This window comes from Nannobrachium achirus (assembly GCF_963921795.1).
Source record: "Nannobrachium achirus genome assembly, chromosome: 24".
NCBI lineage: Eukaryota > Metazoa > Chordata > Actinopteri > Myctophiformes > Myctophidae > Nannobrachium > Nannobrachium achirus.
Genome location: NC_137831.1, coordinates 39,269,423 through 39,296,429, shown reverse-complemented (window position 1 = coordinate 39,296,429; position 27,007 = coordinate 39,269,423). Strand labels below are relative to the sequence as shown.

General features: G+C 43.8%; 1 protein-coding gene across 1 annotated transcript in view; it reads right to left on the bottom strand.

Annotated features, from left to right (window-relative positions):
- Window positions 1–27,007, bottom strand: part of LOC308280057 (E3 ubiquitin-protein ligase HECW2-like) — an 84,461-nt gene that overhangs the window by 35,758 nt on the left and 21,696 nt on the right. The window contains exons 5-15 of the mRNA XM_080720315.1: window positions 23,250–23,419; window positions 19,908–20,050; window positions 19,425–19,525; window positions 15,960–16,187; window positions 14,809–15,183; window positions 14,204–14,377; window positions 13,024–13,271; window positions 11,253–11,397; window positions 3,950–4,100; window positions 1,462–1,565; window positions 786–910 (exon numbers count right to left, since the gene is read on the bottom strand). Of these exons, the coding sequence (XP_080576441.1) occupies window positions 786–910; window positions 1,462–1,565; window positions 3,950–4,100; window positions 11,253–11,397; window positions 13,024–13,271; window positions 14,204–14,377; window positions 14,809–15,183; window positions 15,960–16,187; window positions 19,425–19,525; window positions 19,908–20,050; window positions 23,250–23,419 (1,964 nt within the window). The remainder of the gene's footprint in view (window positions 1–785; window positions 911–1,461; window positions 1,566–3,949; window positions 4,101–11,252; window positions 11,398–13,023; window positions 13,272–14,203; window positions 14,378–14,808; window positions 15,184–15,959; window positions 16,188–19,424; window positions 19,526–19,907; window positions 20,051–23,249; window positions 23,420–27,007) is intronic.

Sequence of the window (27,007 nt, the reverse complement as noted above, 5' to 3'; positions counted from 1 at the left end):
AATGCTGCTTTCAATTTCAATTGCTCTCAATTGCATCAATTGCGTCACGTTGTGACGCGTTGTGAGCTTGTAGATCGGCTATTTTTGGTGAACTTTCCCCCCAGAACAGGGATGCTGGGGTTCGAGTGGTTAAACGTAAAGTATAAAGTTATTTTCAGTCAGTTCTGATGGAAACAGATATTTCTCTGCGACATAGCCTACCGTACCTCAGGTGGAAAGATGTGCATATTTACGTCGCTTGATATGATGTAAGATTGTAATTCAGGGGTGCCGTGGATGAAAAGGTTATTTACAGGGGTGCCCTTAGGGCTGTCACAATTATTACATAATCGTCTAATCGTGATTATTTGACATTATCGCAATTATTTTGTCATAATCGTCATAATCGTGAATGTTGAAAAATGACAGAAATAGTGGAAATAGCAGATCTACAAGCTACAAGCATCGCGACGCGTTGTGAGCTTGTAGATCGTCTATTTCCACTATCAAAGTTATTTTTTAAGTAGTAAGTTGTCAAATATGTCAGTAATTTCTTTGTATATTTAGGTTATGTGTAATATCTACCATGTACAACTTCAAAGCCTAAAAGCCAAACAGAAATGTAATTATCAACGAAAAACACAATTAAATCGTTAATCGACAATTATTTGAGTGACAATTAATCGTCATGTAAAATGTCATATCGTGACAGCCCTACTGAGTCAAAAAAGTTTGAAACCCCCCCCCCCCCCCCCCCCAGGGACAGACAGACAGACAGACAGACATACAGAAAGGTGGGTACGTACAGGGTTGGAATGCAACACAGTGAAGAAATCAGGGCTGGTGAGGAACTTGGCGCTGGGAGACTGCAGGAGCAGAGTCAGACGTGTCCTGGAGCTGGACTGAGCCACAGTGCTGTCCCTGCGCAACTCTACACACGCGCACACACACACACGCGCACACACACACACGCGCACACACACACGCGCGCACACACACACACACACACACACACACACACGTTTAATCATCTCGTAAGCCATCTCAGAACGTGCTACAGTATTTAATTCATGTAGAGTGCATAAATGTAAGGCCATGTACACAGGAAATGCCTTATTTGGGCATCTCCTGCTCAGAGCAGTTGTTCTTGTAGGCACTGAAAACCTCACCTGAATGATGACACGTGAAAGTGAGTTTCAGAATCTGCTGCAAATCACATGACAGAAGACTGTCACGTGACTTGACTTATACCAGTGTTTTGATACCCTAGAGTACACCGCTGTCTTGTGGGCAGTGTGCCAGGCTATGTCCTAGTGGGCATCGCCATCTTCTGGCTATAATAATTATTTCCCTGTCTTTAGTGGAATGACCCCACAGCCCTTCAAATAAATAAACTACATTTGTTTTCTACTTGCTGTGTACATGGCCTTTAAACAACAAAGACCACAATGCATTGCAGCGGTGGGACAATAAGGCCTATACCTGGGATAGATGGTTGCATGTCAGTCTCGTCCGCCGGAATCTCATTGGCTGGCTGCTCCTCTGGCCTGCTGTCATTGGTTATGGTCCTTCGGATACTCTGATATCTGGTGTGGGGAGATATGGGGGGTTATTATCACTTACAACAACGCATATTTACTCTGTCTAACCAAGTCTCATTCTCAAAAGAGAATAACTTTGTGAATAAAGGTAACAGAAAAGTGATACTGACAATAGGAAGGTCTACTTTCATGCAGTGATGCATGATGATTTCTCTTATTTAGACAATAAAATAAAAAAAAACATTGTTCTTTCTACTGTACCTATGATATTCCTGGTTTTGACAATGATAAATGATGGACAAAATGGGAATTCTTGTCCTTCACCTCCCCAAAGGGCGGCAACCCTTTTTCCAGCATGTCAACAGCAACACCCATAAAAACCTTAATTGAGCTTCAAAACTCAATGCAATTTTTTGCCCAACGTGTCCAATGATCACAGGACTTTACTGCATACACCAGGGTTCCCCAATAGGCGGCCCGCGGGCCATTTGCGGCCCGCGGGGGGCTACTGTCAGGCCCCCACCAACCCAGTAATAATGGTGGTATAAGAGCAGCAAAAACACTAGTATATCTTTGTTGTCGGGTGGAAACCTCGTATCTCCAAATTTGTACGTTCTTTCGCGAAGTAAAGCCCTGCTTCATCATTCAAGGCCGTCTCACAAAAGTAGTGAAAACAGCAGATCTACAAGCACACAACGCCTCGCGGTGCGAGGCGTTGTGTGCTTGTAGATCGGCTGTTTTCACTAGTTTAAATCATTTTTAAAATGATGAATGCAAAACAAACGGTTTTGGACATGCAAGATTTTCACCCGACAGGCCGACAACGATGGTATCTGAACTGTCGCTGGAGTAGTGGGAACGCCACCGTCGCCCCCTGCAATGTTGTGGCCCTCGGCTTGGTACCCTAGACATAATTCGGCCCTTGGGGAAAACTAATTGGGGAACCTTGGTATACAAGTGGTTCTCCAAGAGGGGCCAGGGGATCCCCAGAGGTCCTTGAGGGAATTCCAGGTGGCTCCCGGCAAAATGAGCAACGGTGTAACCACTTCAACCCCATTTCATATCTATCAGCTCAGAAACATTTGGGGGAAAAAAAGATTTAGATAGTTTTTTAATGTTCTCTTACAGTATGAGGGTCCTTGCACTCACTGGTACAACATATTTTCAGATGGTGGTCTACGGGGAAAGAAATGCATATCCAATTTGGTAGTCCAAATTTGTACTTTCTTTTTTCTTCTGTAAAGTAAAGCCCTGCTTCATAATACTTATAAGGTGAACTTGTATACTCTTCTGTATCTTAAAACATGAATATGTAGGATATGCATTCTTTGATTTGCTATTGTTGATGTCTATGGGTTTTCACACACATTTTCCTTTCTTTGCATTTTCTTGTCTTTATATGGTGAACGTGTACACTCCTTTAACATATTATTGCATCCTAAACCATGAATATGTAGGACAGGCACTCTTTGATTTGTTATTATGCTGATGTATATTGGGCTTGTAACATATTACTGTATCTTAAACCATGAATATGTAGGATAGGCTTTATAGCTTTATAGCTTCAGCCTATTCCTTTGGATCACCTCAAACAGTGATTATGCTTTTGTGGATGTACCGTTGTTTCCTGTTGAGATTGGCATATTTCACCCAGGTTTGTTTTTTTCATCTCACTCAAGTCACTTTGTCTGCTGACCTCACTCAGCAACGAAAGAAACAGAAAATAAACAAAAAATAAAAATTAAACAATTCCCAGGAGGCAAGCAGTGATCACCCCATGATGTGCACTGCAATGTAGTTTCAAATGCACTACATTGCAGGCGTTTTTTTTTTTGGAGTGAAAAAATGAGAAGACACGTGACATGTGTGATCTGGGCAGCTTGCTTGAAATGTGCCAATCTCAATAGGGAACAACGGTATGACTTGTATAAATGTATGCTTGCTACTGTGAGTTGATCAAGTAAACTAAACTAAACTAAACAAGACTGTCGCACAAGACTAGTGAACATAGCAGATCTACAAGCACACGTAGATCGGCTTTTTTCACCATTTTAAATCATTTTTGAGCGGTGGTCACACCGTCTCCTATACGTGGCCGTGTGTGTGGGTCTCCGTCTGTCCGTCCGTGTCTGTCTGTATGTAGCCTGCAATACCTTTTCTGACCACACATGTTAAGGGAGGGGCGCTGTTGTTCAGACCAGGCACACTCACACTCACACACACACACACACACACACACACACACACGCACGCACACACACACACACACACACGCACAGCCTCCACCGCTCAGTTCACACAAGTGTGATTTTTTAAAAGATGAATACAAAACAAACGGGTTTTAGGAACATACAAGGTTTCCACCCGACAACGACGACATACAGTCAGGGTGTGTGTGTGTGTGTGTGAGTGAGTGCTGGGCCTCTGACCTGCGGTTCAGCTGCTCCATCTGCTGGATGGAGTCGGACCGCTGCAGGGTCTGCGGGGCCGGGGGTCCGGTGGGTCTCTGCCACGTGGTGGTCCTGTTCACGTGGTCCACGTAGAAGATGCGCCCGTGGCTGTCGATGCGCGCCTCCCAGTCTGGGTGACACGCACGCACACACACACACACACACACACACACACACACACACACACACACACACACACACACACACACACACACACACACACACACACACACACACACACACACACACACACACACACACACACACACACACACACACAGACACACACACACACACACATACAAAGTAGACTGGTTGGAAAGATCTGCACGTTTTTTTGTTTTTTTTTTACATCATTGCATAATACCAGTAAGACTCCCTAATCGGGAGATAAGCGACTGTCACGTCACATACACAAACTTTAGAGGGCAGTCGTAGCCAATCAGGAGGGAATATGGGAAATGGGACGGTTCCATGTTGATGACATGACTTTAGAGATACTGTGTACGGCTTTGCGTGATTTTAGGGCCAAATATGTAGGAGCAGTACGTAGTGTCCAAAAATTTGTTTTGCAAGAATCGGGTTGATGGTGTGAGAAATGAGGGGGAGGAGGTTGTGAGTTGCCTTCCAAGGAGTGTGTGTGCAAAGTTTCCAAACACACACACACACACACACACACACCCACGCGCAGTCGCGGACGTAAAGTAAGTTTGCGAAAAACAATAATATCATATCGTCCCTTCCCTAGAGCTGATAAAACCAGTAAGACTCCCTAATCGGGAGATAAGGTCGCATAATGTTGTCTGCAAAAAGCAACCTCATGGTGGCGCTAGAAGACGGGCATGTGAGAAATCAGGGGGCGTAGGTTGTGGTTTGCCAGCCAAGGATAGTGTGTGTGCAAAGTTTGGCATGGATCGGGGCAACGGTGGCGGAGATAAGAGTAGGGGCAAAAGTGTGACGTGTTGGTGTGACAGACATACAGACGGAGGAGGTTTTGATAGTAACTGCGACCTGACAGTCCTAATAAGATCTAAGTGGCACACTGATATTTGTTAACTTGGACCTATCTTTCCTACGCACGAGCATACACAAACACACACACACACACACACACACACACACACAAAACACAAGCACTCACTGGGCGGCAGTGGTTCATCCACTCTCTGGTAACGGTTGATGTCTTGGTGGATTGACGGCAATGAGTGAACAGACTGGTGACCATTAGCTTGGGCTGTGGCACCTGCACACGCACACGTACAGTACACATACACACACGGTAGGGCATTAACGAAAAAGTCGACAAGTCGACTCAGTCGACTTCATTACACAAGTCGACTGCCACCAGAAAAAGTCGTAAGTCGAAAAAATAAAATAATACTTTCTATTGTGAAAATAGCACATCTACATGCTCACAACGCCTCGCGATAGATCGTCTATTTTCACAATTTCTGCCTATATATTTGACAATTTGGACAATGTTTAATTTGCCATTTTAGAGGTATTAAAAAGTCCTTAAATTGGCACTTTAGAAATGTGAAGATAACCTCTATACACTTAAACTTTATGTTGGTTGGTTTGTTTACAGTTGAGTGAGAAAACAATGTTTCACATTAAGTTAATCATCTGGGGACCCCCCAAAATAATTGGGGGGTCGTGTGTGATGTGATGACGTCATCAAACGATAAAGTCGACTTCAACTCAACTTTTTACTGAGTCGAGTCGACTTGCAAAAATCACAAGTCGTTAATGCCCTAATACACAGATATCATAATGACAAACAGGTCTTTCTGTTCATCTGTGTTGTCAATCTGTGTCTCTAGACATCATTTCGCTTGATTTCCACCCAGTGAGCCTTGCGATACACTCAACACCACATAACAGCTCGGAACATTATTCACTATCCATCATCTAGTATTATTACGTAGCTTTGTTGAAAACTGGACTCTGATTCGTCAGTCAAGGCAGTCTGCGGTCTGTTATTTCTGCCTTTGTTCATGTTGCTATGGAAGTGGCAGCATGGAAGCTGATGATATCATTGTAAAATGAGTTATTTTGCGCCTAATAGTAGGGATGGGACGATAGGCGATTTTATCGTGATAAAAAAACACTCTTGATTTAATTTATCGTGATATCGTCCTCCGTCATGCACTGGGATCAATTCATTTCATCAATTCATTGTATCGTGGAGATTTAATTTATCGTGATATCGTCCTCCGTCATGCACTGGGATCAATTCACCTTTTGTTTGCTGAGACGCATATCCGGTACCACTTAAACCTTCTATAATTGGTTAAAGGTACTATAATATACGTACTTGATACCGTCTTTTTTTAACTCGCTATCAAATGTCGCGTTGTGAGCTTGTAGATCTGCTATTTTTTGGCAAATGTTCGGCCCCAGGATAATGGATTTTGATTATCGTGATAATATCGTGAAGCAGTTTCTTTTGTCACAATAATCGTGATATGACATTTTCATATCGCTTCAGGACCGCTTCAGGTCATCTGCAGTCTCGGAAGTCCCCAGAATGAGAACCAAACATGAAGAAGCAATGTTCATCTTTTATGCACCATATAGCTGGAAGAAAATGAGTGCATCTTCCCACGGGCCCCCATCCCCAAATATCAAACCCCAAATATTTTGTCCCAGGGACCCCCAGAAGCAAAGATTTGAGTTGAAAATGTTTGCTTTAAAAGAATATATATATTCAAAGATTTGTACACATTTGCAAGACTTTTCAAAAACAGCAGATCTCTGATCTCAGATATCTGCAATTTTTTAATAAACAAAATATTAAATATGGCTAAAATCGAAAATGAGACGCTTTCCTGGTTTTAATGGGTTAATCAAAACAAAAAATGATGTTTGTCGCTGCCTTTTTTTGGGATCTTTTTAAATAATTCTTCCACACTGCAATTTTATTCTTATTCACCTATTTATTTTCTTCTTTTTATTGGTATTGTTTTATTGTTATGTAAAGCGCTTTGGATTGCCTTGATGTTGAAATGGGCTCCACGAATTAACGTGCCTTGCCTGTAAGTGGATGTGTAATAAGTGGGATAATGTAGTGTACCAGGAACCAGTCTATAATGACTGTAATCACTGTACATTAACCTTTCATCTATTAATCCAGGGGCACCCTGGGGTGCCGTGACGGCAGTCCAGGGGTGCCGCGAGATAATTTGATAATATTCAGAACCAACTCGGTTCTCTGTGGAAAAGCTCGCCAAAGAGTCTGTTTAGTTCCTCTTCATCAATGATTTAGCTGGGGACCCCTGGGGGTCCCGGGTGGCGCCACTTTGAGAACCACTGATCTACCTCAGCCTCTCAGCTCACCTGACTCTCCTTCTGGTCCCTGATGACCCGTCTGTCTAGCTCCTCCTTCTTCCAGGTTAATAGACACGCCCCCAGCAGCCTGCATCATCATGCGCATGGAGCGCCTCCTCCACACCTCCCCTCCCTCCTCATCCTCCTCCTCCTCCTCCCTCCTGCCAGCTGTCGCTCCTGAGTAGGGGTGCAACAGTTCATCCATTTAGGCCTAGATTTATTGAATGCTTTAACCCATTTAGAACGGGTACACTATATTGTGTATCATTATTTTATGCTTTAACTATTGAAAAAAAGCAGATATACAAGCTCGCAGCGCGGCACCGAGTGCCACGCTGTGAGATTGTAAATCTGTTATTTTTGAAAAATCGTGAACATTTGAATTTTGACCCGATTTTGACCCGATTCTATAAGCGTCTTTTGAATCCTTCTAAGGTTTTTTCAAAAACCTATGTTTCTATGTCAGTGGTTCTCAAACTCTTTCTTGTCAAGGACCCCTAGAATGATATGTATTTGACTGCTGACCCCTGTCTCAAAATATTCTGTATCAGAAGCAAATATTTGAGTTACAAATGTTCACTTTAATTGAACTAATCGATTTATCATCTATTTAAAATGATAGATAATAATCAATCATTTAACCAAACAAAGTTTCACAACAACTCCAAGAAATTCATGAAATTACAGATTTACGTGTCACATTGAGACGTGAGTTTATATATTTAGATCTGGTTTTTTTCATTATTTATGCAGAAAATCGCGCAATTAAATACCACTTAAGTTGATCTGTTGATTTAGAATTTATTTTCTTAGATTTTTTCAATTAATCGAAAAAGTAACCGATTGAATAATCGTCAAGAAAATAATCGATGGTTGCAGCCCTACTCCTGAGATTAAATGTATTTTGTTTGTCTTTTTTTTTTTTACAATACTATAGTATTGTTGTACAAAACTGCATACGATATAATAGTTAATACTGAATACATGCAGACGATGGTAAGTGCATACATTTTATCCTTCCTTGTCTGTGTCTGTGTTAGATCCCCTCCTGTGTGTTGGTAAATATAAATGACACTGTAACCTCACACCCACATAGATGGAAAAAAAAAAAAAAAAAAAATGGGTAGTGTTATGGGAAAGTGAATGTGTGATATGATGTGATTTTCTCCTCCCTTTACCATGAAGATGCTTCATTTATGGGTGATTTCTCAGATGTATATGAGTCATTAGTTGCGTTTCCATAAAGCTTATTTGAAAATAGGAAGCAAATTATCAGAAATGCAGCCGCAGCAGCGCGGCACTCGGTGCCACGTTGTGAGCTTGTATATCTGCTATTTTTCAATAGTTAAAGCATAAAACAATGATACACAATAATGTGTACCCGTTCTAAATGGGTGAAAACACGCTAGTGTCTGGCCATACCATGCCCCCAGAACGGCTTGTACATATTGAAGCTCAAAGCTGGAACTGCAGGTGGGGTGAAAAATAGATGCACGAGCAAAAGAGCGCGCCGCTGGGGTCTGCTATGGGGTTCAATGGACGTTTGTGACGTAATTACGTCTCGACGTCAAAAAATTTGGCAACTACACAGTTGCCAATTTCCCCCACAATGCACCTGGATTCACCCACAATGCACCAGAATTCAGCTACTTCCGCATATTTCAAAACGCCACTGAGCACTCTCTCTCTCTCTCTCTCATATACTCTATGGGCCATACCACAACTATAGCAACAACAGTGTTGAACGAGTTATAACGTTACAATGCCTGGTGTGTTGGAGCGTTTAGTGAAGAGTTGATCAGCCATACATACGTAGTGGTATTTGGTTATTAAACAGGTAGAACACGCGCACACGCGCACTCACACGCACACACACACACACACACACACACACACACACACACACACACACACACACACACACACACACACACACACACACACACACATACACACACACACTAGGGCATTCACGAATAGTGATTTTTAGTATTCAAATTATTCAACCTCAAAGTATTCGAATAGTCAAATATTCAAGCATGTAGATCTGCTATTTTCACAATATTTATCTGCGGAACCGAGTCACATTAAATGTAATACCTACAATTCCAAGTGCTTGTAGGGTTCAAATATGTTTATTTTGGGGGTCACAGCCTAAAAAGGTTTGAGAACCCCTGGTATAGAGCATTAACAAATTCATCCACCAGGGGCACTGACAACTCATTTTTATGACTTCCTATCTAGTAGCCAAGTTTTATAAACTATATATATTTTTAAAGAGAAAACAATCAAATAATATAAGTAGAGATGCACCGATCAGGTTTTTTGGGGCCGATACCGATCACCGATCAGCTGGAATCAATATCTGCCGATACCGATATTACCGATCGATCAAAGCACCGATATTACCACCGATATTACCGATCGATCACAGCGTGAAATCCATAAATTCTTCTATTGTGTCACTGTCGGAGCATTTATATATTTAATGATTCCTCTTACACAACATTGACATTGTATATATTAATTCAATTCAACTTTATATTTTAAGGTCATGATTTGATTCGATTCTCAATATGATATATTATCGTAAATCATTTTAGTCCTAGGAAAATTCCTCCTCAAGAAAAACAAAACAAAAAGGTTTTCTCATAAAGACAGTGGCAATATTGTCTATCCTTCATTATTTTCAAGGTTATTTGGCTATAATGGTTAATAGCAACAATAATAGGCCAAATAGGCCCTTAAGATTTTCTGTACACTATATACATATTTGGGGTCCTTGCTCTTGGCATGAAAATGTTTGAGAACCACTGTTCTTAAACAATATCAGACAACAACATTTCTGTTTGACTGACCTTCCCAGTTTTTTATTTTTATAGACCTGTTTGCTGGAAAAAACAGGATATGGCAACACTTTTTATAGACCTGTTTGCTTGTTTCTGTCGCAGAAACTAAATGGCAACGCGTCATCCTCCTTACATCTAGTGCTAACGGTTAGCACCTGTGGAAATGACTGTTTTAAACTATATAAGGGAACTACAAACGTTATCCTTAGATCGACAACAACTACCTCCAACTGTTGTCCTCCAATGACTTTGGAATTATGTTTTTTGGAATTAAGTTTAACATCAACGTTACAGCCTCTCTCTCTTCTCTCACGTCGCAGAGAGAGAGAGAGAGAGAGAGAGAGAGAGAGAGAGAGAGAGACGAGCGGAGCCTCGTTAACCCAAAGAGAGAGAGAGAGAGAGAGAGAGAGAGACACGAGCGGAGCCTCGTTAACCCAAAGAGAGAGAGAGAGAGAGAGACACGAGCGGAGCCTCGTTAACCCAACACAGCTGAAAACGCATTCATCTGATCACTCAAATCGTGGATTTTACTTTGAGAAGTCAACACCTACAAAGGTAGAAGTAGGCTACTATTCCAATGGTGTATCCAATATGTTTAAAACAAACAACTTTCATCTCACTCTGTCCCCCTTTCTTCGGTGCATGTCTGTGTGTGGTGTGGGAGGAGGGGGGGGATTAAGTGGCTCACAGACAGAAGTGAACATGGAGCCGCACGCACGCACGCACACACACACACACACACACACACACACACACACACACACACACACAAGAGAAGAGAGGAGAACAGAGCTCTCCTTCGTCAGAAGCACGCATGCACAACGCGCACGTGAATCGAACGTCAACGTCCCTTTTGCTTCAATCCCTTGATCGGCTCGCTTTGATCCAATTATGGAAACACCGATCAAAACCGATATGGCCTTGATCGGCCGATCTGATATCGGAACCGATCAATCGGTTCACCTCTAAATATAAGCGAATATTCGACTTCGGTGAACAACGTCGAATAGTGACTTTGATATTCGAATATTTGGTGAATGCCCTAACACACACACACACACACACACACACACACACACACACACACACGCATTTTCACTTACCAACTTCAGCAGTCCCTCTGTTTGGGTCAGTGACGTTCCTCCTGGCCGAAGCGGCTGCTGCTATTGGTCCGTTGGCCTCACTGCTCGACGACTCTGCACCTTCCTCTTCTGCCTTGGGAGCCATGTCCTCTCTGGTGTCCACCTCCTTGAGGACAGCAGGGGAGGGCAGAGGCAAGGTGAAGGAAAGGATAGGTAAGGGGAGAAGGGCACATGCAAGTTGAACTGAGGTGAAGCAAGGATAGCTAAAGAGTAGAGCCTGAGGCGCCGTTTACACTGCGACGTTGCAACGAGAATTCCGCGGAATGAAAAGTCAGACATGCCTTCCGTTCAGACGACAACAGCATTTTGCGGGAGTTGAAAACGGAACGAAGTGAGACTGGAATTAGCCCTTCACTATGCCCCTCCCAGCCTTGGCAAGCAGGAAGTTATTCTAAGCTAGCATTAGACAAAAGCTTTTTGGGAGGGGCATATTCTAAGCTAGCATTGGACAAAAGCTTATTGGGAGGGGCATAGTGAAGGGCTAATTGTGGGTGGAAAAGTTGACAACGGTCTCCCCTCGCGCCACCGTGTGAACAACACAAACGCAAGAAACGACAACACATGTGATGTCTTGGCTCGCATACAGCCTACTGCAGCCACGTTACCATGGTGAATGGTAAACAAGGAAGTAGAATCGTCTATCCGTAGGTCACCGCCAGCTAGCGAAATTACATGGACAATGCATCATTTCATGATCTGATGCGGCTTCATATGAACGCTGGATGAAAAGCAAAACGCAACGACGATGTCCCGGGACCTCGCCGTTTTCTCTACAGAGCGTTGTCGTCTGAACATGGCCTGAAGCTAAGATTTTGTTGTCCGATTGCGAGTCCTAACACTTTGATTTCCGATGGTTGACTGATATTTTAAAACAAAAACTACATTCTAAGAAAGTGGAAAAACGCATGCAAAACTTCTCCAGCTAAATTGCAGATATCCATGCCGTCAAAAGAGTTAAATAATGGCCGACATAACGGCCAAACCTGTCTGGCTCTAGTAAAGAGAGAAGAGGACAGGCAAGCCGGTGTGTCGCAACAAATTCTGAATGCTTTAACTATTGAAAAATAGCAGATATACAAGCTCGCAGCGCGGCACTCTGTGCCGCGCTGCGAGCTTGTATATCTGCTATTTTTCAATAGCTAAAGTATAAAATAATTAACACAATGGCCGCCAAGGTTTCTAACATTTCTAGCTGTTGCTGGTGCCGCCGTTCACTTACGCTTTATTTTGAAGAGCCTTGGAAGCTTCGTGCGTGTGCACGTGAGTGTCCACTGACAATTGAGGAAGAAGATCCGTTTGTTTACAAATGCTCGCGAAACTAAAATCCAAACCGGGGCCGACCATCACGGTATAGTGTCGCCGTGAAAACAAGCAGATCTCTGCTTCCCATGCGTTCTTTGCACCTTATTCAGAGATAAAGCTGTTTTTATGTTTCAGCATAGAATAGAAGTCTATGCAGCATAGACGCTCCATTTTGCTTCTGTGCGCGTCACGTTATGACATATGCACCAGCGTCTCTCACAGGGCACTCACCATGCATGCAGCTGCATGTAACAAAGTTAACCCTTTGTCTCGTCTCTGGACGAGACAACTGAGTGTTGGCACAGCGACCTCCAGTGGCCTTGTCTCGTTACTGAACGAGTTTGGCGTACAAAATGTTAAGGCCCCCTCCACCTTGGGCCCTAGTAACTCAGTCCCCTAGATGGGTTTTAAAGGGGAGTGGCCCACTCACCTGAATGGGCGGAAGATGAGAACCGGTGAACGTGGACGCGCTCATGGCCTCCTGGTTTGGCGCCAGGGGACTCCTCTGGCCCTGGCACGTGCACTCTCCGCCGGCGGCTTCCTCTGCTGCCCTCTGCTGGCCCTCTGGCGCTGGAGGCCGCCGCGAGGAGCGGGAGCTCGACCCGCGGACCTCCTCCGCGCCGGCGACATCCGAGGACTCGTCTTGGCCTCCGGCGGCGAGACCCACCGTGGACTCACCTAGGGGTGCAGGAAAAAAATCGATTCGAACTCAAATCGCGTTTCTAACATGATGTGATTCAGAATCGATTCTCATTTTCCCAAAATCGTTTTTTTATTAGATATTATTTATTAGATATTATGATTGTTATGATTTTTATTTTTTTTGATGATTTTTTTATTACGACTTTTTAAGTTGATAAAACCTTTACAATTATAAAAGCTACGTAAAAGGTACTCTGCTTTCATGCCAGCAGACTGGAGTAGATCCTGATATCCTATGAATTGAATCGAGGATCGTTTTGAATCGAGAATCGTTTTTAAATGGGAAAATAATCGTTTATGAATCGAATCGTTTGGATTTGAAAGAATCTAAAAAAAAAAAACGAATCGTGACCCCAAGAATCTATTCTGAATCGAATCTTGGGATACCCAAATATTCGCAGCCCTAGACCAGGGGTTTTCAAAGTGGGTGACGGGGCACCCTGGGGTGCCACGACGGCAGTCCAGGGTTGCCGCGAGATCATTTGATAATATTTGGAATTTATTTGGACACTTGAAGAAATATTTAGTATCTTTTAAAACTTGAAGTACAAAGTTATTTTCAGTCAGTTCTAACCAAAATGGCTATTATCTCAATGTTTTCCTCGCAACATAATGACTAAAATATCGCCACTGTCAGGCAGAAACCTGTCGCAAAAAAACTAGTGAAAACAGCCGATCTACAAGCACACAACGCCTCTTGTAGATCGGCTGTTTTCACTAGTTTAGTACATTTTATAGATACAAAAAGAAAGGTTTTGGACACAAGGTTTCCACCCAACAACGACGATATGCTATAAATATAAGGTGCTGGGAGTGAAAATTATAATGTAGGGGTGCCTCGGATTAAAAAAAATATTTCTGGGGTGTCCTGAGACAAAAAAGTTTGGGAACCCCTGCCCTAGACTCACCGCCAGCTGCGGCCTCGTCCGAGGTCGAACTCCCTGCCTCCGCTTGGCCCCCGGTCTCAGCTCCGTCCCCGGCCTCGTCCCGGCCTTCGAACGCGGCGGCCTCGGCCCCGGCGTCGATCCCGGCACTGTCGCCGTCCGACGGTCCCGCCTCTGCTTTGGCTCCACCCCCGGATTCTAGGGATGGGACGATATGAACGTTTCATGTCACGATTACGTTGCGATTTACGATATTATCGCGATAATCAAAATATCCCCAACATCCATTATCCTGGTGGCGGAACATGCGTCAAATAATAGCAGATCTACAAGCTCACAACGCGTCGCACCGCGGCGCATTGTGAGCTTGTATATCGGCTATTTTTTTGGCAGAGATTTGGTAGAGAGTGAAAGAAAGACTGTATCGAGTACGTATATTATTAAGTACGTTTTACCAATAGAGAGTTTAAGTGGTACCGGATATGCAGCTCGGCAAATAAAAGGTGAATTGATCCCAGTGCATGACGGAGGACGATATCACGATAAATTAAATCTCCGCGATACGATTATCGTGAGCTGTTTTTTTTATCACGATAAACGATAACGTCGCTTAGCGTCCCTATGCCTACCGGATTCCTGCTCCTCCTCTGCTTTCGAACCCTCGTTTCCTTGCGCGGAACGCGTCCCGGCCGTCGCCTGCGCGCTACTGGCTAGCTCGCCGCCGGCCCGCTGCTGGGGCTCCCTCGCGCGCGCCTGGTGGTCCCTCGGCTGGCCCGCCGCCGCCTCCTCGTCCTCGTCGGAGTCGATGTGGAGCATGGCGTTGAGCCGCGTGTCCGTCGGGAAGCTGGACCGGAGCTTCGAGGGCGAGGGCGCCGCCAGCAGCAGCTCGCCACCGCTGGGGCCCCTGGCGGGGGACTCGATGGCGTCCAGGTAGTCGTTCAGCGACACCTGCCGGCGGGTGTGGCCTCCTCCCAGAGCCACGCGATGATCCAAGCCCTGATGATCTGATAACACAAACCCATAAGACAAAAATCAAACCTCGGTTTCGAAGTGAAGCGGTGAATTTTTATTCTATGTGTTCTAGAGCTATGAAATCTGTGTTCTAGATCTATACATTCTGTGTTCTAGATCTATACTTTCTATGTGCTTTAGTTCTATATTTTTATGAATTCTGAATGAATGAATGATTTTGTCAAATTGTCATGTGAAGCTTGACCAATCCTCAATTCTGCATGCACGGGACATGTACGGGACAGACAAAGCCACTCCTTGGGAATCTATGGGAATCCTCAAAAAAACATGTACTGGACAGACAAAGCCACTCCTTGGAAGCGGCTTTCACTGCTTCAAATATGGGTAAATACTCCTTCTACAACACTGCCACCCAGGTGTGGAATTCCCTTGACTACCTCCCTTAAAGCATCCTTCAAAACTGCCCTGAAAACTCACCTTTCAGGAGGCCAGAGAAGGAGGTAGTTATCACTTCTTCCATAGACAGGCGAGAAGTGAGCACCCCTATCCTGTACATAGTGTTTTTATAACTGCGATATTATTGAATATTTTCTTTGCTTGCTATTTATTATGTCCATGAATTAAATACGGAGGGCTTTCAACGTAAAAAAAACATACTTAAAAGGTAAAAGGTCTTATTTGGGATGTTCCTTTTAGGCAGGGTGTATAACTGTACTTGTACTGCACTACATTTCAATTGTATTGACTATACTTACTATTGTTCTCCATTTTTGTCCAATAAAATAATCAATCAAACAAAAGCCCTGACCTCCTCTCGCGTGGTCGGGCCCGCGCCACGCTGCATCCTCGCCGTAACAAGAGGCTGCCCCGTTGACCAATAGGGAGCCTTCGTCGGAGCCCGTGGGGGAGGGGCTGCGGGGAGCGTGGGAGGACGACGGCGGCGGCGGCTGGGGGAGGTCTTCGTCGTCCGAGGGGCTCCCGGGGTCTCCGTTGACGCCGGCCCCCAAGATGGTCCCCATCGCGTCGGGGGAGGCCTCTGTCAGAGGAGACAGGGGAGGCAGGGGAGATGAGAAGGGCGAGAAACAGATAGATAGATAGATAGATAGATAGATAGATAGCTTTATTATCCCAAGGGGGAAATTCAGTCACCCAGAGGCAGCACAGCAGTTAAGGTTACAACTTACAGGACAGTAAGGAAAAGAAAAAGGACTGTTGTGTACAGCCGAGCGACAAAAACAAACAAGAAAGAAGAATCAACCATACAGAGCAAACTAAGTAAAAAAAAATATATATATATAAAGTGTCGAGAACAGTTGAAAAAGACAAAGACACAAGAAACAATAGTAGCAAGTTTCTATAATGGATTGCAATTTTAAAGCACTTTTCTAAGCATATTGCAAACTCAAAGAACTTACAATGGTCCATTCATTCAAACATTAGGAACTTAAAAACGCAGAGAGAGTGGTGGATGGGGGGGCAGGGACGTGTAGAGAATGCTTGAGAGGCAGGGGCTGAAATTTCTAAAAGGGCCTTTTGGAGAAAATATCGAAAATAGCAGACCTCCAAGCTCAAAACGCGTCGCGCTGCGACGCGTTGTGAGCTTGGAGGTCGGCTATTTTTGATGCTTGACTTCTACACAGAGAGGGCAATTATTTCAACATAAGACGCTGCATTCAAGTTCAGGGGAGTTTGGACAAGGCAATTCTCTTGAATGCTGCCTTCAGGTATGGCATGGAAAGAGGGCATTTGCATTTCTTTCACCATAGTGAAAACTGCATTCATGGTCTTGAGAGGGCACTTTTTACTAGGGGTGTAACGATATAGTAACTGAATCGAAAAAATCGATTTTAATTTGCAATGATGTACTATATCGTTTGCAAAAGCAAAATATTGTACCGTTTTGGCTTTGTATCGTATCGTATCGTTTTAAAATGTGGTAATCGGTATCTAATCATTTTGCAATGCAAATAATTGATTTTATGGAAACTAAGTATTTGTGCCTTGAACTGAGCTATTTTAAGAGGGAAAATGGAAAAGAGGGGTCTAATTACCTTCCATATAGCTACTCTTGGTCTATCGATAAATGTGTGTAATCTCTGTGTTCATGTCAAGGTGCGGGTTTGTCCATATGTTTTGAAATGCATATAATGTCCATGTACTTGCTAGATAATCATAGCATGTACTTCCATAATAATAGATTTTTTACATGTTTTACACAGATTTAATTTCTTTGATAAATAGTTATTATATCGATTTTAAATCATTGAATCGAATCGTATCGCCATGAATGAACCAATATCGTCCATGTATCGTATCATTAACCATGTATCGTATCGTTGTTAAAATGTATCGTTACACCCCTACTTTTTACAGATGGGTAAAAGGGCAGGGGCTCAAGCCCCCCTTTGATGTCTATGTGTGCACGTGTCTGGATGGGGGGGGGGGGGGGGGGGGCAGAGAGGGGAAGAAAGTGGAGGGGTGACATGACTTTGACTGTTCTGGGAGATGTTCAAAGACCTGGAACTACATTTCAGCACTTTGATTTGGCCTCCACACACAGGAATAACATTGCTAACAACAAAGCATCCGGAAAAAGAAATGGAGGTTGGCAGCTGGAGGAAGATAAAAGTGTTCTGGCAAAATGAGAAATTGCTTCATCGCGTGTCTGGGTGTGTACACACACACACACACACACACACACACACACACACACGCACGCACGACAAGCTAATAATAAACCTTATTTTTAAATCAAAGTTACAATGTGTTTCACAGCTGCCTCAAACAAGCAATGTCAACACAACATCACGCAGTAGAAAAACAAACCATGAGTAAAACAACAAGCAAAAGGAAACTGTTTTCTTTTTTTTTTTTTTATCCTGAAAGTATATAAAATATGTGTCTCTACAAGTGTACACTGCAGTCTGTGAATAAGATAGTTGAATGAAGACACCGATCTGTTAGGGCAGTGTTTCTCAAATGGGGGTACGTGTACCCCTAAGGTACGCAGGGGTACTGCAGGGGGTACATGAGAAGAAAACTGAAAATGGGAACATGTATTGTAAATGATAAAACATTGAGAGACTTTTTGTGAACCTGCTCATATGTAAATTGTTAAACCAAATGACATCAATACCTTGACTAGTACAATTGTTATTGAATAGAAAGCAATGTTTATTTGCCATTATGCAGTTTTATTTTGAACATTGGCATGGGAACTGGACTTTTGATGTACATTTCTCTAAGCAAAATGCTGCAGTCAGGGGAAGGGGGTACTCGGCTTCAGAAATCAGTATAAGGTGGTACTGCAAACAAAAACATTTGAGAACCACTGTGTTAGAGTCTAAGGCCGCACTCCAGCTTAACACTTTGTTCTAACCATTCACGCTAAAACTAATTTCTCTCCTAAAGACCTTGAATATGATGGAATATGATTAAGGATTACTGTGATTATGGTAAGTTCACATTTCATATCGCACAAACCATACTTAGTCCAGGCGTTTCGGGCAGTATTTTGATGGAATCGTGCACTTTATGAAAGAAGCATGACATTTGGCACAGTTAGAAAATGCCATATGGATATTTTTGGCTATAGGGACATCGCAGATTTGTCTTGGGAAACGTGTGGGAGCCAATCAAAGTTGGGCTTTCATAGACTTTACTATAGAGTAAAATAATACAAAATATAAATATGCTTTAAGTAGCATGTGAGGGGTCAAACTAGGTGTTTTTCGGGATTCTGAATCCAATGCAAGCATTTGTTTTGCAGGAAAAACATTCCCTGGGCTAAAAACGGACCCCGTAAAACTATGGTTTAGTGATGAGTCATCACTTCTCACAGTTTTGTGGCGGTCGTTTCTCGGAAAGGAATGTTTTTCGTGCAAAACAAATGCTTGCATTGGATTCAGAATCCCGAAAAACACCTACTTTGACCCCTCACATGCTACTTAAAGCATATTTATTTTTAGTATTATTTTACTCTATAGTAAAGTCTATAAGAGCCCAACTTTGATTGGCTCCCACAAGTTTCCCAAGACAAATCTGCGATGTCCCTATAGCCAAAAATGTTCCATATGGCATGTTCTAACTGTGTGCCAAACGTCATGCTTCTTTCATAAAGTGCACGATTTTTGCCTGAAACGCTCAGACTAACTTGTGCTACCTAACTTTCACTAAAAAAAGTTATATTGGTTATATCGGTGCATATCGGTGCATACCGATATATCGGTGGCCGATATCGGTCGGTCACTAGTAGAAATAAACACACACACACCTTCATGTCCTGTAGAGGTGATGGCCACTCGGAACTGCAGCTGCCCACTTACATGGTCCGTGGGGAGACGGCGGCATAGACCGTAGCTGACTGGCTGGTCCCTGCACACGCACGCGCGCGCACACGCACACACACACACACACACACACACACACACACACACACACACACACACACACACACACACACACACACACACACACACACACACACGATCAGTGGTTCTCAACCTGTGGGTCGGGACTCCCCCCAAATTATGCACATTTCTAAAGTAACACATTTTTAATACTTCTAAAATGACAAATGAAACATTGGCCAGATTGTCAAATATTAGAGACAATATTATTAATATAAAATATATTTTCAATATATATTGAAAATATAACGATCTACATGCTCACAACGCCTCGCCTCGCAACGTGTGTGTGTGTGTGTGTGTGTGTGTGCGTGCGTGCGTGCATGCATGCGTGTGTGCGTACTCACTCAGCTGTAGGTCCCTCTAAGAGACGCTGCATGGGGATGGTCAGCTGACCCAGAAAGCGCTTGATGATTGGCCGACTCTTAGCAAACTTATCCTTCACCTCAATCTGCAACACGTCTGTCATCAAGGCTACGAAGGTGTACTTCTACACACACACACACACACACACACACACACACACACACACACACACACACACACACACACACACACACACACACACACACACACACACACACACACACACACACACACACACACACACACACACACACACACACACAGACAAAGAGTCAGACAGACACAGACAAAGAGTCAGACAGAGATAGACAGACAGAGAGAAACGGACAGACAGATAGGAGGCTAGTCAATCTGAGGTTTGACCCAAAATAAATTGCAATAGTAATGGTTCAAGGTTTTTTATGATCCTTAGGGTCATCCAAAAACATGTTAAAAATGTCCCATTATTAGTGGATCAAGGTGAATTTAGGGGTTTCAAGTTTGGGTCCCTTCACTTACTATACAGGAAAAAAGACCCCCAAAGACCCCTGAATCCATTGCAACACCAGAGGCAGTGCCACAGATCACTTCCAACCCAGAGTCAAAACCAACAAAGGGTCAAACTCGTTCTTCTGCTATACGACCAAAATGTGGAAAGCCTTACCGAAGGCCATAAAGGAGTGTGGATCACTAGCATCCTTTAAAATTGCCCTGAAAAACCACTTACAGGCAGCAGCTGTTCGCAACTTGTAAAAAAACAAACCTAACCCAGCCCTACCCTCCCCTGCCCCTTCTCTGCATATGCTTTCTGTTTTAGACCTACTGTTTTCTTTTTTTGTTCTTTCATTTTATTTTCCTTACATATCTACTGCATAGTACTGTGTTCTATTCGTCTGTCATTCAATGTTATATGAGATACTTTAATGGTTTCCTGTGGAAATAAGCGTAGTCTTTTCATGGATCTCCTTTTAGTACCAGTGAACTGTACCGTCATGAAACTGTACCTTTTCCTATGCAAACTTCTAATAAAGTCTTCAATCAATCAATCAATTGCAAGCATTTCTTTTGCACGAAAAACATTCCTCGTGCTAAAAAGGGTCACAACAAAACTGAGCTGACCCCAGAAAAGTGATGACTCATCACTTAACCATAGTTTTGGGGGTTAGTTTTAAGCCTGAGGAATGTTTTTTTGTGCAAAACAAATCCTTGGAATGGATTCAGAATCATGAAAAAACCCTAGTTAGACCCCTCACATGCTACTTAAAGCAGATTTTTTGGGGCGTCTTTTTTTCCTGTATAGTAAGTGAAGGGACCCAAACTTAAACCCCCTGAATTCACCTTGATCCACTAAGAATATAACGGGAAACTTTTAACATGTTTTTTGGATGACCCTAAGGATCATAAAAAAACCTTGAACCATTACTACTGCATATTTTTTTGGGTCAGGCCCTTTTTTTGCTTAGATTAACTGGCCTACAGAGAATGCAAACAAACAACCACACCGACAGACAGCGAGCGAGCGAGAGAGAGAGAGTGACACACACAGACATATCGTCACTGTCGGGCAGAAACCTCGTATCTCCAAGTTTCAATTGTGTAAGTTTTTCACAAAGTAAAGCCCTGCATCATCATACAAGGACCGTCGCACAACACCAGAGGCAGCGCCACAGATCACTTTCAACCCAGAGTCAAAACCAACAAAGGGTCAAACTCTTTTTTCTGCTATACCACCAAAATGTGGAAAGCCTTACCGAAGGTCATAAAGGAGTGTGGATCACTAGCATCCTTTAAAATTGCCCTGAAAAATCACTTACAGGCAGCAGCCGTTCGCAACTGGTAAAAAACTAACCTAGCCCAACCCTACCCTCCCCTGCCCCTTCTTTGTATATACTGTTTGTTTATACTTACTGTTTTCTTTTTTGTTTTTCTTTACATATCTACTGCATAGTACTGTGTTCTATTTGTCTGTCATTCAATGTTATATGAGATACTTCAATGGTTTCCAGTGGAAATAAGCTTAGTCTTTTCATGGATCTCCTTTTAGTAGACCTTGTACCAGTGAACTGTACCGTCATGAAACTGTACCTTTTCCTATGCAAACTTCTAATAAAGTCTTCAATCAATCAATCAAAGTACAAAAGTAGTGAAAACAGCAGATCTACAAGCACACAACGCCTCGCGGTGCGAGGCGTTGTGTGCTTGAAGATCGGCTGTTTTCACTAGGTTAAATCATTTTTAAAATGATAAATACAAAACGAACGGTTTTGGACGTACAAGGTTTCCACCCGACAGCGACGATATACAGAACTAGATGAGTGTGTTTTTCTTCACCAATGTGCGATTTAGGGACTGCACCGGAAGGCAAAGCTCTCTGTCTACCGAGCAATCTTCGTTCCTACTCTCACCTATGGTCATGAAGTGTGGGTCATGACCGAAAGTATAAGGTCGCGGGTGCAAGCGGCCGAAATGGGTTTCCTCAGACGGGTGGCTGGTATCTCCCTTAGTGATAGGGTGAGAAGTTCAGTCACCCGAGAGAGACTTGGAGTAGAACCGCTGCTCCTACACTTGGAAAGGAGTCAGCTTAGGTGGTTCGGGGCATCTAGTACGGATGCCCCCCAAGCGCCTTCCTAGGAAGGTCCTCGATGCACATCCCACTGGGAGGAGACCCCGTGGCAGACCAAAGACCAGATGGAGGGATTATATCTCCAAACTGGCTTGGGAACGCCTCGGTATACTCCCTGAGGGAGTGGAGGAAGTTGCTCAGGGTAAGGAAATCTGGAGGTCTCAGCTGGAACTTTTACCCCCGTCGATTGGGTATGGCAGGGGTATGCAGCTGCCATACCCTGGGGGGGAGAATACAAGTTACTTTAAAATATAAATCCATGAATGTCTCTTTGTCTGTGCTGGTTATGTTGTTAAATTACATTAAAATAACTACAAATGCGAAATGTAACAAGGTATTATAATTATATTCTCCACACTTGTATTCTCCCCATCTTGACAGAATAGTATATTCCCAGGTTCCGCAGGTCAGCTGCACAGGTGCAATTCATTATTGTTAATTGTGGCACGTTTACTAACATGCCAAGTTTAGCTGCACTTGAACAACTGTTCCAGACTGCCATATCCAGCCCAAGAAACCATAGATATTTTGGGAGGAAAAATAGAAGGTACTTCTTAAAATAAATGTATCATGCCTGTTGCTAAGGTATGGCAACATGACTTCTTGCACGCGCGACACCAGTCATGTTGCCATACCTTACCTTTTTCTGAACTGACGCCATTGCCCCCGCGACCCGATTCCGGATAAGCGGCTGAAGATGGATGGATGAGTGTGTGTGTACCTCTCCATGCCACACAGGGTTGGTGGTGTTGGAGATGATGGCGGAGCGTCTCTCCTGGCCGTGGTGGGTGAACTTGGGCAGACCGCTCCTCTTGCCCGGTTGGATGGACATCTTCAGGTAGGGGTCGGGGTTGAAGAACATGCCCTTCTTCAGCCCCATGGAGCGGATGTCTGGGAACGCACAGGCACACGCACACCAAGGTTACTATAGTAAACGAAAACTAACTAAAAAAAACAAAACTAGAATGGAAAAACATTTTAGTTAACTGAAAAAAAAAAAAAAAAAAAAAGCTTTTTAAAGAAAACTTAAAACTAACTGAAACGGTATTGTGTGTTTACAAAACTAAATAAAAAAAACTAAAATTATAGAGAAAATCTCCTTAGTTTTCGTCTTTTGCCTTTTGTGAAAAAAAAAAAAAAAAAAAACACCAGTTGGTGAGGTCAAAGAGAGAAGTTGTATGTCTCAACATTCCTGCCACTCTCAACAATATGATGTTTTGTTGAAGCATGTATAAACGATGGGATTGTGTACATACAAACATAAATCAAAGTACCAAAACCTAAATAATTACAGGACTTAACATCCTCAAATAAAAATGTGATTGTAAGTAAATGTACACATATTAGTTCTCAGGTCTTCCTAGTGTCGGCCAGTGGGTCGGGAGCCCAAAGATGTCCAGAATCCTGGACGATGAGCAACTGAGTGCCATAATAAACTCCATGTTATTTATTTACCTGATTTTCGATAGCTCCGTGCACGCTGTGTGTGCCCATGGTGGGGGCAGACCTCCATTCAGAAACAACCCCACTTAGAAACATCCCCATTCAGAAATGCCCCCACTGAGGTTAGGGTTAGGGTTTAGGTTAGGTTTAGGTGACACCTCCATTTAGAACTAGAAATACTGTTCCTACGAAACAGTGTTGGGCTCGCTCGTGGCTATATTCTACAGTGTGCTAACTGTCATGTGAAGCTCAACCAATACTCCAGCTAACACCACTCCCAGATTTTCCACACCTCAATTGCACCTCATTGGCTAAGGGCCCTGCCTTTGTACTGTCTGCGGCGGAACTCACTGTATAAATAATGAAGATAACATAGTATTCTCGCCTTTCAGGCGAATTTATTTTTATTTATTTTTTATTTAACCTTTATTTAACCAGATAAAAACACATTGAGACATGATCTCTTTTTCGAGTGTGACCTGGCCAAGAGGCAGAAATAAAAAAAATTACACAACCCACAATAACAAGTGGTTGGTTGAGTTCTATATTCTCATAGTAATAATTGCTGCAGTGTTTGTCCAGTATCCGGGGTCTCCCTGACGCGTGATTATGGATCCCACTGGGAAAGATGGATAACCACGCCCCACGCCCCAGACTCATTTTTGAAGCTTGTGATTGGCTGAACCGGACGTAGGGAGTGCTCCGTTGTAGTCACTTGGACCGCACAAGGTGAACCAAAACCCAATTATCATTGCGTTTATCGTGCGCTTGGCCAGGCCGTAAAATAGAACGATTGCATTCGCGCGGCGCTCCACCGGCCGCACGGCCCGCTCTTCGCGGGCACTCGGGCCTGCGGCGCTCGGGCGCGAAGAGCAGGACCAAGGTCCGCTGGCCTTCGCGCCGCTTGGAATGTCGTGGACAATAACTGTGAAAACGAGCGCTCTATGCCGTTTCCATCCATCTTTCCCAGTGGGATCCATAATCAGGCCCCCCTGACACTTCAGCTCTTAAGTCAACAGGAAACACATTTTCAAGTGGGACAACAATTCAATCCAATCAGGAGAGATTGGACCCTAACCCTAACCCGACACGGTTCTGTACACCTGTGCGCCTAGCCGCCTACGCTTGAGCTGGCTGTAAATGATTTGTCTTCTGATTTCATCTCATTGCAGCATGAGTTGAGAAGAAACACATTGTTGTTAAATGGTAACAAAACAAAGGCTATGCTGTTCACTCCAAGAGCGTATCCAATAACAGTAAATATCTCAACTCTAGATGGTACCCCCATTGAATGGGTGGAGCGTTATAAATATCTAGGTTTCTGGCTGGATAAACATCTCAACTTTAAATTTCATACTGATGCTCTAGGAAAGAAGCTTAAATTCACTTTAGGTTTTTTCTACAGGCTGAAGGCCTGTTTTGCTTGCTCCTCTCGCAAACGATTGGTAAATGGCTTGTTCTTGTCCCAGCTGAATTATGGGGACACCATTTATAGGTTTGCTTGTGCCTCCACTTTGGCCAAATTGGATCCCATTTATCATGCAGCTCTGAGATTCATAACAAATTTGCCTTTCAGGACTCATCACTGCATGTTGTATGCTGCATTTTTTTTAAATACTTTATTGGGTCAGTCAACATGTAACAATTTTACATTTATATATATATATTTCTTTTTTACATGTCTTTGTGGCCGGCGGGACTTCTCTACGCCTTACCCCCATTGGACCTCATCCTCCCGACCCTAGAAAGGGTGAGGAGGTACGCTCTGAAGGTGCTTCTGGTGGCACCGAAGTTAGGAGTCTGGAGATCAGTGATCACACCACTCCTGTACGCAGAACCTGCGCCACTTCCTCTCAGGCAAGACTTAGTGTGCCAAGCGGGTCAGGAAACCTTCCATCAAGAGTCCAGACCCGCAGCGCCTAGACCTGTGGGTCTGGCCTGTGAGAGGGAGAAGCTGAGTGCAGCAGGCCTTTCTACGACACCATGCAGAAGTCTAGAGCGGGCTCTACGACTGTGGCGTATGCTGGGAAATGGGGAGTCTTTGAGGACTGGTGTCAGGCTAGGCTTCCGCCTGTGGACCCAGTCTCGGCTTCACCTCAGGATCTTCTTGAGTTCCTGCAAGATCTCCTGCTCAAGGGCAGGAAACCCTCTACGTTCAGAGGGTACTAGGCTGCCATTAACGCCTGCCATCAATAGGCGTGGGGCGGTATCGACATTTTGTTACCACGATTACCGTCTTCCCATTTACCGCCGGTATTGCGGTAATTACCGCACCCCCGTATCTATTAATTAAGGTTCGGCGATAAGCCAAAATATTGCAATCGTCTTCCCAAAAGTCGCCTCTCCACAGCCTGACTGCCCGAGTTATACTTCCACAGTACACAGCAGGTTTGGCTTTGAAAGGAGCAGATCTACAAGCTCACAACACGTCGCATCCGCGACGCGTTCTGAGCTTTTAGATCTGCACTGTCGGGTTACCATAGTAACGGTAGCTACTTGGGCTTTTAAGACACAGACTTCTGTGTGTGAACAAACCAGAAGAGACGGAGACGGGTAATCAGATCGTGTACAGTGATTAACTCACGTCTGAAATCGCAGCGATTGAGTGCTGATATATACAGGTTTTAGTGACAAGACTTGACAGAAAAGGTTATAAAATCGGCGACGGGGCACAACGGGCGAGTCGGCGCGACGCGGTCGCGGTGGGAAAAGTAAAAGATAGTTTCATTTTCGGTTTTAGTCCACGCGGTCCGCGCTCCGCCTGTAATCCGTATGAATAAAAAACAAAATGCCACAAGGTACTACTGCCACAACACAAGGTATGTATTAACGTACTTGTGTTGTGTGGATTACAGTCAGAGAAAGTTTACGCTTCTCCGTGCTCCCTACTACGAGGCTGCTGCTGTGTGTAGACTGTGTCTCCGAGTCGAGTGACGTATGTGGCTTCCAAACCATAGACGTTCCAAACCTGTGGTACGCGGCCCAGAGCAGAGCGGCATGGAGCGCATGCGGTCCTCGCCTCTCCCCCGTTTTAAA